Source organism: Microchirus variegatus (assembly GCF_963457635.1).
Source record: "Microchirus variegatus genome assembly, chromosome: 10".
NCBI lineage: Eukaryota > Metazoa > Chordata > Actinopteri > Pleuronectiformes > Soleidae > Microchirus > Microchirus variegatus.
Genome location: NC_139811.1, coordinates 16,179,808 through 16,191,960, shown reverse-complemented (window position 1 = coordinate 16,191,960; position 12,153 = coordinate 16,179,808). Strand labels below are relative to the sequence as shown.

The following is a 12,153-nucleotide window of genomic DNA, read 5'->3' as shown; positions in this document are numbered from 1 at the left end:
TTTCAAGGCCAATAAAAGCCACCACATCAAATGAAACATCGCGGATCAAAAGAACCAACTCATGGGCATTTTTTCCCCCTCTAAATTAAAAAGGGGGTAGTCTGCCACGCTTGATCATGCCCCGAGTCCTGCCCCACTCCTGCGATTGGCTGGACGGACACACAAGGGGGGAAAGTTTGAATAAAATACAAGAGCATGGCACGAGTGTTGTCGTTCAAGCTTGCGCGCTTGGTCCAGCAGTACTTGACTTCTATCAGAGAGAAACATATCCAGCGAATTCCGCAGATGACTGTGATAAATCTTGGAGGACTTGTAATTTGAGGTGACATTAAATCCATGCGTTTTGGGGAACGGATGACAAGTGTTTAATGCGTCTTTTAAGCCGTGCGTAATAGTTGTTTCTTTCCCAGCTCTATTTTTTTTTCTTTAAATAAACCTTGTTTCCTTTCAACGACGTTGCATTTGGAGGACGTGCGTCTAACCCAGGGATAAGATGACAGCGATCAGAATGGTTTCATCAGTGCTGCTGGTGGTGCTGATGCAGTCCGGAGCGCTTTGCGCACGGAGGTTCCGGGGTGGCCGCAACCCGCAACCACGACGCGCACCACCTCCTCCCACATACCGGGCCGACCGGGGTGACACCACGGAGAGCTTCCCTCTGGATTTCACCGCCGTGGAGGAGAACATGGATAACTTCATGACGCAAGTGAAGAACCTGGCGCAGTCCCTGTACCCGTGCTCGGCGCAGAAGCTTGACTACGACATGAAGCTGAACTTTTTGGAGAATACGTCAGTCACCTGCAACGACGGAAGTCCTGCAGGGTACGTACAAATAAAAACCGAGAGACACACTACAGTGTAATAGATCGTGATTTCCATGTGACTGGATCAGCGGCAGCTGTGCAGCAGTGAGCGCACCCTGAAGCCACAGGGGTTCTTTAGTTTGCGAAGTCCGTCAGCAGGGCGCACGTCGTCCCGCTGGACATCCTGCTACCCGAAATAAACGCACATGTATCTGACCTAAGGACAGCACAGCTTGTCTCTATAAACCAATTCTTAAATTTTTACATTTCAATTTTATTAAACTCATTCATGTATAAATAAATTTAAAAAATAAAAAATAACAACTTCCAGTGTGGACAAGAGGGGCAGCTGTTTTGCGTCAGTGACGCGTAAAATTTGGAAATTTGCGGTTAGCCACATGGTGATTGTTTCATTTAATTTACTTCAAATTAAAATGCAGTATTTTCTCTACAAGAAAAAGTTAAAATGTGAGATCTTAATTTCACATCTTAGATCTCAGTTTACAGACTCCAGCCCATCTCTCTACCTCTGCTTCGATCCTATATCTGATAAACCACTTTAAAAGCATATTAACACCAGAAAGTATAGTATGATACATAAACATTGCTGAGTCCTATAGAAACACTGATATGTTTCATGTTTCCTGATGTAAAAAAAACACTCTTATGTGTCTCAAACTGTCAATATATTATCCTGCATCTTAACAGTTAAGTTTTGTGCCACGGTTGAGGGGCAGTATTTAAATTGCATTGCCACAGGAGGCTTTGATGTGAGGCTGCCGAAACACTAATCCATCAGTTACAGTTGTCACAGTTACAGACAATCAAGGATGCAATGTAAAAAAAAAAAAAAGACATTCACTTAATGGGAAGGTTCAACTGTGTGATTAATCTCCCGTAGTTACACTTGTTATCAGGAGTGGGTTCATGCTTGTTTAACTTGCCAAACCTGCCTTCACTTTGTTGTGTAGTAGATGTACAGTGCACACACACACACACACACACACACACACCAGTCCGCAGCCTACATCACTGACTTTGGCTCCCATTAATAGTATAAGACATGAACAGTAGCCAATATGTGATTCAGTGTCTCAGAAAACGACTTAACGCATCTGCCAAGTCTGTTTTTTTCTCTTGAGTTTAGTCACTGTTGGTATAAATTTAAAAACCTGATTCTGTGGTGGATCACTTAACAGAACAGAAATGCTTCTTATATTTTTTCTCCTGGTATTGAATCCATTGAAAAGCAGGTGATGCTTATATTACAAATTAGTCTCAATTTAATTTATACTTATCTAGCCTACGGTGCATTTTAAGACTTAATCTTTGGCACAACAGGCAGTGGGAATGTTTTGATATCTACGCAAGCCAAATTAAGTTACACTGTTTAATTCATCGTCTCATCGCTATGGCCAGCAGCCATGATTTTATCTATACCCAGTGTGATGACAATCCCGAGGAATGATGAGTTCAAAGTAGAGAGATTATGATGGTGCATTACCAACTGTTGCAACATTAAACATGACGAACAGCATCAACCAGCATCTGCAGTACAGACAGGATAGGATTTTTATCTCCTGGCCAAGACCAGTTTCCTAAGTGATGAACATACAAACAACGTCATTGTTCTCTCATCTCTGCGGTCATCTTGGTGGCATTCCATTTTATTTATTTTTTTCTGTCACCTTTCTGAGATAGCGATGCAACAACAGGACATATCCTTGTTTAGATGAAAACAATGATGTCATGGGTGTTTTGGTTTCATGCTTGGATTCCATCACAGACGGTGGAAACTGAGAGAGAGTATTACTTTTCCGCACAGCACATCAGACGTGTGGAATCTGTCTGTTGCCTAGTTATGATTGTATGCATGGCAGCGTAAAATAAACATTGAGGAATTTATGCCTGACACAACTGCTACAATGTGTTGATTTTATATTGTTTGCTGTCTTGTAGGTACTACCTGAAAGAATCCCGTGGCAGCAGACGCTGGTTGATATTCTTAGAAGGTCAGTATTTAAGCACATTTTTCCCGATTTTATTTAATCCCAGAGTTTAGCGTGATGCATTAAAAAAAAGTGTTTTATTCATGTGGCTGTTTCCAGGTGGCTGGTACTGCTTCAACAAGGAGAACTGTGACAGCCGATATGAAACCATGAGGAGGTTGATGAGTTCATCCAAGTGGCCCCAAACAAAAACAGGTCAGCCTCACAAACGTCGAATGGTTCACTTTTCAAGACCACTGTGCACAATTATCACCTGCAGTAAATCTGACACCCACCATCCAAATACAAACAAGCAATGTCTCAAATTAAAGGGATCAGACAAATTTGCAGTGTTATTGACACTGACACCCAGTGTAGGGTTACCTGGCGCCCACAGCTAAAGGAACAGAGATGCCTCCCTCTTTCATTGAGGTGTAATAACTGTAATCCATGTGGTAATGATGATGAAGAGGAAGAGGATGTGCTTGGGAGTGCCAGCCCAGGATGGCTAATGATACATGTTGATCTGTCTCTGCAGGCACGGGAATCCTGTCTCCACTGCCGGAGGAAAACCCTCACTGGTGGAACGCCAACATGGTGTAAGCTCATTCGTGTTTGCGTTGCTAACGATCCTCAACATGTCATCATAAACAACAGAGATTTTAACTCAGTGTCATCTGTGCAGGTTCATCCCATACTGCTCCAGCGACGTGTGGAGTGGTGCAAAAGCCAAAACGGAGCAAAGTAAGAAACGACTGACTGACAAAAAGCATGATTTACTGTTTCTGTCTGTAGTAGCGACTTACAGTGCTGCTTTCTTTGTCTTATTTGTAGGTGGCTATGCCTTTATGGGTTCACTGATCATTCAGGAGGTTGTTAAGGACCTGCTGAACAAAGGTCTGGACAACGCTAAGGTGCTACTCTTAGCAGGAAGCAGGTGTGTTCATGTGTGAAGACTTTCTTTGTAATTTGATATTCAAAATCCACATTTTTATTCCTGTATAGGTAGGCATAGGTATAATCAGTGTGATAATGTCATACTTCTGTGTGCAGTGCCGGCGGCACTGGGGTCCTGCTCAACGTAGACCACGTGGCAGAGCTCTTGGAGGGACTAGGGCACACTGGGATACAAGTGCGAGGTCTGTCTGACTCTGGCTGGTTCTTGGACAACAAGCAGTACCACTGCACGGACTGTGTGGACACGGTCAGCTGTGCCCCCACTGAAACCATCAAGAGAGGCATCAAGTAAGAGGAACAATTAGAATCCTCTTAATATCAGACAATATTATGAGTAATGGGACTATTTGAGCTGCATGTGATGAGGTGTGTAGCACACACTAATGTCCAACTTGCATTTAATTGGACCTGCTTTGTCAGGTACTGGGGTGGAGTGGTGCCAGAAAGGTGCAGACAGACTCATCCAGGAGAAGAGTGGAACTGCTTCTTTGGATACAGAGTATTCCCATCAATAAAGAGTAAGTCACGTATCAAGCATGTCGATATATATTTTTTTTCTTTTGGCTTCTCCCTCTCTAGGGGTTGCCACGGTGGATGATCTGCATGTAATGCCAGATAATGCACATGCCTATTGTGCATATGTATGTATTTATATACAATGGGCTCCTAATGTAGTCTTATAATCTCTATATCTTTTACACTATGTGTAGGCCCGGTGTTTGTGGTCCAGTGGCTCTTTGATGAGGCCCAGCTGACGGTGGACAACATCCAGTTGACAGGCCAACCTGTGCAGGAGGGCCAATGGCGCTATATACAAAATCTGGGCATAGAGCTGAGAAACACACTCAAAGATGTCCCGTAAGTTTTTGTCCAAGCATTCTCTCATTCTTTATGAGAATAATTGCATGGATTGACAGTGATTTTTGTTATGTCTCCAGGGCTATGTTTGCTCCAGCATGCCTGTCTCATGAGGTTATCACCAGAAAGTGAGTATGATATCATTTTCCCTTTACATCCCTTACTGGTGCTTAATTGACAGCGGGATTCAGAACTCTGCACCAAGGCTGTTCTACATGTGAGCTGACACTGCCCCCATGTGTTCTGTTCTAGTTACTGGACTGATGTGCAGGTTAAGGGCACCTCCTTACCCCGAGCACTGCACTGCTGGGACCGGAGTCTCCATGACAACAGGAACAACAAAGCCCCGCCCAAGGGCTGCCCCATACATTTAATTGACAGCTGCCCATGGCCGCACTGCAACCCCACCTGCCCGACCATCCGAGACCAGTTCACGGGACAAGAGATGAACGTGATTCAGTTCCTCATGCACATGGGTTTTGATGTGCAGAAGATGGCTCAGCAGCAGGGCATGGACCCCAGCAAGCTACTGGGCATGCTCAGCAGTGGCAGCTAAAGAGACACGCACAAACAAAAGTATCTCCAAGCTAAGCCCCCGTGCAGGGCCATCTGGTCTCTCTGGCCAGTCTCCCATGCCAATACCTCCAAATATCATCCAGCCCTCACAACCCATTCTACCTTTGATCTATTGTCCTCTGACCTCCTGTTTACTTTAGCCCAAACCTCAGTCAACCATAGGGGCTTACTTACATCATGTCCCACAATCCTTTTCCTCCTTGTACTGACAACAAGTACAGGGGCCAACACGCCTCCATGACAAGGCACGACTCTCTGCTACTCACCATTTAAATTATCTTTTGCTTTGTAAAAGAAAAAAAATATCATGAATGTAATCCAGTTTTAAGGATGCTCATTGATGTTATGTTTTTTTTTAATATATATATCTATATATATGTTATTTTCAGCCTTCCGTATAGTCACTATAGAGTATATAAGGGTATAAATTTTGTCCAGTTTTATAGATGATTCTTAAAACCAAATATCTCAGACATCAGGTTCAACAGGTTAGTTGAGAAAAGCACTGGATCAGGAAGAAAATTTCATATTTACCTCGAAAAAACAATGACAAAAAATGTTACAAAGACCGATTACTAATAACCCTGAGAGCCAGGCCAGAAGTATTGATGGTTGATGCTGACTTAAAAAAAATGTTGATATCAATATATTGGCCAATACATACTGTACATTTTAAAAAAATGACAGTGATCCCTGAGATCAAAATGATCAGTTTGACCATAAAGTTTATTACACTACAAATTGAGCTAAATAGATATAACTTAAATTACAAGAAAGTATGTCTACAAAGGGCTAGATAGATTTTTATCAGCCAGTTAATTCATTGGTCAGGTTCTAATAACAATTTAATCAACTTAACACACTCTAGTTAGGCTGCATGAATTGCTGTTATTTTCTAATGAAAGTAACTAAAAAAAGAAATACAATGACAGTCCTCGTATTATTGTTTGATTATTATTATCGATTATCATCAGATAACAAAAAAGGTCACTGCAGACGTAACTGTTATTTTTTAACAGTGTTGGCTTCAAAGTGGCAAACACTCGACAGCCGTGAAGATGCCATGATGGTCTGGCTCAGTTGGTGTTCTGAAACTGATTAAGGTGCTAAAGTGGACAAACACTTTTTAAGGTCTATCAGTAGCTATACATACAACACAGTGCCATCACATCAACTCTATACCTCTGTCTCAGAGGCCGCGTCATCACAAGAAGACTGTTCAGACCCTTTCAAAGGCGACACATTCACGTTAGGTCACCTCACTCGATTCCTCAGATCAATGCAACAAACATATAAAGGGAGACAAATATTGTGTATTGTATATTTTTTGAGTATTTGTATAGGTTCTTTCGAGTGTTCACTATTGCAACTCCCTTATTATATTTCATCATAGAGATCACTTTTTAATATAATGACAATGTTGTATGTAATGATGTCTTTATAAATGATGTTTTTTTAAAGGACCTCTATTTCGCATCAGACCAGAGAAGGAAAGGTATTACAAATTTTATTCTGTAACATATTTTTAACAGAAAAAAAAACTCAAGCTACATTGGTAATTTACATATTTATTTTGTTATGTAAATCATATTTATAAGTGCTATTTTCACAGAGAAGTGATTCTTTGTAAATTGTAAATACATTGCTGGTTTTTTTTTCTCTTTGTGTTGATTGCATGTCTTTGTATCGAAACCTGAAAGAAAAATCACATTACATATACCCCAAGGTAAATACTGCTGTCTTGTTATTATTGATCTGATGATTCATAATACTGTTATTATCACATCAGTTTAAATCCTGATACTATGTTAGGAATATAGCTCCCTGTGGTCCCCAATCACAGTTTATCAATTTTGACATGACAATAGATATGAACACCTAATATTTGGTGCAATATGCTACACAATCACAACCTTTATGGCACGTAAATAGACTGATAGGTAAAACTGGCTGAGAACCCCTTTAAGAATATGTTTGTTACCAGGTTAATGAATTGGCAGCCTAATTCAAGTAACGGTATTATTAAGAATTAGCGATGGGAATCAGTCTCGGTCAATCGACTGGTCAAAATCACTGGATCAGATAAAAATGTAGAATTTGATACAATCCAAAATTCTTATATATATATATATATATATATATATATATATATATATATATATATATATATATATATATATCGTATGTTTCACGACGCACAGACTGTAAAAAATGTAAATAAAAATCAGCAAAAGCATTTTAGCAGAGTCATGTTTGTGCTGTTTATTTCTTCTTTTTGGGAGAACAATATTTGTTACACAGTTGTATCTTTGAAAATCAGCACAAATGTGTTTTTAACAGCTTCAGAGTTCATCGTCTAAAATGACTGGATCAGAACAATATCGGCAAATACTCAAGTCTTTGGACATCTCTATTAAGAATCTATTTCTCAATTACTTGTACTTGTATTTCTTCAAAATACGGTAGGTTATTATTTACAAAACTGAATTATGTATTAAACATAAACAAATCCATCCATCCATCTATCCACATGGCGCTTAAACATTTTGTGTAGTGACACAGTGCACTACTGTTTGACACAGCTTCAACTTCAACAACACTATTTTAGTTTCTGTTTTGTTTGGAAAGAATCACCTTGCACTCTGTAAATCAAAGAATCACAGCATATACTAATATCACAGGTTCCAGTATTTATAGTAAGTGCTAATCCATTTCCACTTCCATCTCACGTGCATAGTTCAAATCTGTCATCACTTGTGTATAATCATCCCCCTGGACCTGTATGTAATTTCTGTCTCTAATGGGAGACTTAGCCTCCTGCCCTATCATTACACTGTGCATAAATGCCAGTTTCTCACTGAGAGAGCTTTGACTCAGCCACTCCGGGTGCACCCTTGAAATACGAATCTTATACTGCCTGCCACATGTAGCCTCCCACCCCTCTGTGGAATATAGACCCCCTATTTATAGACCTGGTGCGGCCTGTAACCCTGGGCTGGGCACAAACTTTCATTTTACCAGCTATCCCTTTGCAGTCCGACGAGAGCACACGGGACACACAGGAGGGAGACGGTCTGTGTTTACGTGGGTGAGAAAGGGTGGGAGACCAAATCCAAGAGGTAAAAAGGAGACAGAAACCGTGAGGCAAAGCGCAAGAGACGAGAGCCGACAGTTTGACTGAATTTTCACACAGTTAAGACAAGCCGTCAGTGAAGAAATTACGAGGACCGATTCACGGAGTAATGGGATTTGACTGACAACACAACAAGATACTCCACCTGTTTGGCAGAGGGGGCTATTGTTGGAAGACTGATCCCTGCATGTATCTTACAAAGGAAAACTTATTGGATAAGCATTTTACTTCACCAACTTGTGACACACTGGACAACTTGATTGAAGAGAGCAAGCAATTTTGGAAAACAAAGACTTCTGAGGACATACACCACAGCTTTCAGTAAGACCAGGATCATATCCTTACACATAAAAACACTATTTAAAAAAAAGACAAATACTAGTGTTATAGGATTTATATAAAATAATTTCTACATGCACAGTCCATAGGCTTGTACAGCCAAGTTGTGGCATTTACTTAACACACAACAACAACAACCTGCTGATCATATGGATCTTCCATTAGAGAGATCTAACTGAATGTGCCTTACTATAACAAACTATTGTACCAACTTCAATAAAACAGTGTATAATTGTAACTTAAACACAGTTCTGTAATTACAAAGCACGGTCAGGGAAGAATTACAGACATTTATAATTACGGTCCATCTATAAAAGGCAACCAAGGAAAGGGTGAGGACTGTGTCGGGAGAGAAGAGTAGAGAGTAGGCCGCAAGGAGACACAGAACAGGCCGCTGAGAGTTGCTTCTGGGGGGAGAAGACACATCATGGATGCTCATGGAGGACACTACCTCAACAAAGACGCTGTGTTGTCACCTCTGGGCATAGCTCGAATGTGCCAGATGCTGCTTGGCTGCACCATAATGGCCCTTGTGTCCCACAATGCAGGCTACAGCGACAACTACGGGACCTTCTGCATGTTCGTGTGGTGCTTCTGCTTTGCTGTGACACTGGTCGTGTTCACGTTGGACATCACGCGGCTCCACGCTTGCATGCCCATTTCCTGGGATAACTTCACCGTGGCCTTTGCCATGCTGGCAACTCTCATGTACATCACTGCCTCTGTGGTCTACCCTGTTTACTTCCTGCAGACCGAGTGCCCGGATGAAAGCTGCGAGGTCCAAATCTACCGCATCGTTGTCACCGTCTGCTCCAGTGTCTGCTGTTTCCCGTACGGAGTTGAGGTGTTTTTAACGCGAGCCAAACCAGGAGCTGTGGTGGGTTACATGGCCACGGTGTCTGGTCTACTCAAGGTGGTCCAGGGTTTTGTGGCCTGCATTATTTTTGGGGCTCTCGCCAATGACAGTGAGTACACCAACTACGTTGCTCCGCAGTATTGTGTAGTGGTGTACAGCCTGTGCTTCACTGTGACTGTGATCGTGGTCATACTGACAGTTTCTGGAAGGACCTCGTCCCTCCGTTTTCCCTTCGACCGATTCGTAGTCGTCTACACGTTCTTCGCTGTGATCCTCTACCTCAGCACTGCACTGATCTGGCCCATCTTCAGTTTTGACAGGAAATATGGTGCCACTAGTCGTCCAGAGGACTGCCCGCGTGGAGCGTGTTCCTGGGACAGCAAGCTGGTGGTGGCAGTGTTCACCTGTGTCAACCTAATCCTATATTTTATAGATCTGGTTTACTCTCAGAGGATACGCTTTGTCTCCAGTTCTGCTGTCTAAAAACATAAAACCCCCTGAAGACATTTTAGCCACTGAGACTATTCCTTGACAGTAAGGCCTCAATGGACTCAATCCACTGAATCCATGATTTAATGGAGCTATGTATGTGTAACAGTTTTTATTGTCACCAGTCATTCTTTTTCTAGTATTGAGCCTCTGTGCTAGCTGCCAAATGACAGTATTACTCAAAATACCATATATGCTGCATAGCTTTATAGTGACGTACCAGAAAGAACGTGAAGATTCTGGGAAATATGTCCATCTCAACATCGAATGCATCCCACGTCTCTGACTTCCGCTGGAGATCTCAAACAAGATGGAACTGTGGGAAAGAATGAAAAAACTGTATATAAGAACAGTGTTGTGAACCCCCTCAGTCAGAAAGATGAAACATTTATTGTATTGTATTGAATTTAAACTATTTAAATCATAAAAACACATCTCAGAGATGTTAATATATTATGTCTACAGTATGCAATTGTGTTGTGGGCTTTTTGAAGGTCTCAGTCTTGGTTCTGGACACATTTTTAGTCTCAGACATAGAGGATTTAGGATAAGACCATCAGTTGATTAACAAGGAGAAGGAGTGTGTTTGCCTGTCAGTGGCGGTATAAAATTGTCTGAACTACATCTACAGGAAAACACACAGAGGAAACCAAACATGGTACAGAAGGCTTCATTAATGCAAATACACAGTTACAGATCAAATAGTCTACCTTGTCAATCCTAGAGCAGGTCTGGTACTTTGCAGACGGATAATACATACAAAATTCAACTAATAAAACATTTATGTTACCATGGTAACATGCTTGCAAGATAGCAGTTAGGCCATTATGTGAAATATTGGCCTTTTATAGACTTGTCCATCAGCGTGTTCTTGACTATAACACTACTGTGCACTGATTGTAGATTCTGATTTAATAGCCATTTTATGCTATATTCATCATACATCATATGTTTCTGTTATCCACTGAATGTTAAAAAGGTGTCTGAAACTGAAGATTTTAAGGAGCAACATTGTGAGAAGTAAGAATTTCATTATGTGGCATAAATACAGTATAATCATGCAATGTAAGTTTATAATTTTTTTTTGCTTTTGTCAAGTTTCTGCTTGGTTCCAGGTTTAATAAAGAAATATTGAATTGTGTGTTTTTTTTCTTTACTGTGATACAATAAATAGTAAACTAGCATGAATCATTATCACAACATATCGTGAAAGATATACACATATCACAAAGACTCCTTAAACTGCAGTTCTGTGTTAGTTATGTTTACCTGAATGGAATTAACATTCAGGTATTTATTTATTATAATTTTGGGGACATTACCTTAAAACAGTAAACAATAAAATCATGTTGTTTGAAAGAAAATAATATTAATTTCTGACTTGTTAACACAGCATACCCAAGTATTTGTTGGATTAATTGCATATCATACCATTATTGCTGCATTCAATGAAAATATTCTGTAATATCATGCAGCCCCCAATATTCCAGCATCCATACCAAGCTTGAATTTTTATCAAATCTTCACAACCAAGAACCACGGTCAAATTTGACTCTATGGAATTACCTTTACAGATATCGATACTAGTCGTAATTTCACTGTGACTATGGTATGAGTTGTAATATATATGTGATCGTTCTTACTAGTCAAAACTAGTATTGAGGATAATTCAAGATATCTGAAACTAGAATTAGAGATATCTACAATTCAGCTGTGGATGACCCCACACACATGCATGGCAAAAGTTCTACCTAGCAAACAGTGGACTGAGGATATCTGTGACGTCATTCTGACAAGTAAATATTGAATTACAGATATCTGTGACGTCATTCTGAATAGCAAATACTGAACTCGGGACAAAAATGTGACTGTTTTTTTTGAAGAGTAAGACTGACTGCTAGTGAACGTCCTGTCGACCGATAAAATGTTAAAACCTCTTGCCATATCTGTGTGACTGTTCACTGGGATACACGCGTTGCTTTGTGGGTGAGGACAGTGAGACAGCGTCTCTGTCCCCGCTGTCTTCAGTGTCTTTCAGCCCTTCGCCGGTAGAAGGTGATACAGAATCCTCTTCACAAACTTTTGACACCCTGCGGCGGTACCTGACGCAACTGGCATTCCAGAATGGAGGAACCGCGCTGATTGGTCGAGCGC

The 12,153-nt window shown here is 40.9% G+C and overlaps 2 protein-coding genes across 2 annotated transcripts; both read left to right on the top strand.

Annotated features, from left to right (window-relative positions):
- Window positions 1–493: 493 nt before the first annotated feature.
- On the top strand, window positions 494–5,162 carry notum1a (notum, palmitoleoyl-protein carboxylesterase a; the record flags this gene model as incomplete). Its single annotated transcript, XM_083896026.1, has 11 exons — window positions 494–822; window positions 2,763–2,815; window positions 2,912–3,007; window positions 3,330–3,390; window positions 3,477–3,535; window positions 3,626–3,728; window positions 3,845–4,036; window positions 4,169–4,266; window positions 4,459–4,606; window positions 4,687–4,734; window positions 4,859–5,162. 11 exons carry the CDS (start codon window positions 494–496, stop codon window positions 5,160–5,162), a joined length of 1,491 nt encoding a protein of 496 aa, XP_083752152.1.
- A 3,086-nt stretch (window positions 5,163–8,248) lies between these two features.
- On the top strand, window positions 8,249–11,049 carry myadml2 (myeloid associated differentiation marker like 2). Its single transcript, XM_083896118.1, has one exon. The coding sequence runs from the start codon at window positions 9,082–9,084 to the stop codon at window positions 9,991–9,993; it is 912 nt and encodes a 303-aa protein (XP_083752244.1). The 5' UTR covers window positions 8,249–9,081; the 3' UTR covers window positions 9,994–11,049.
- The last annotated feature ends 1,104 nt before the right edge of the window (window positions 11,050–12,153 follow it).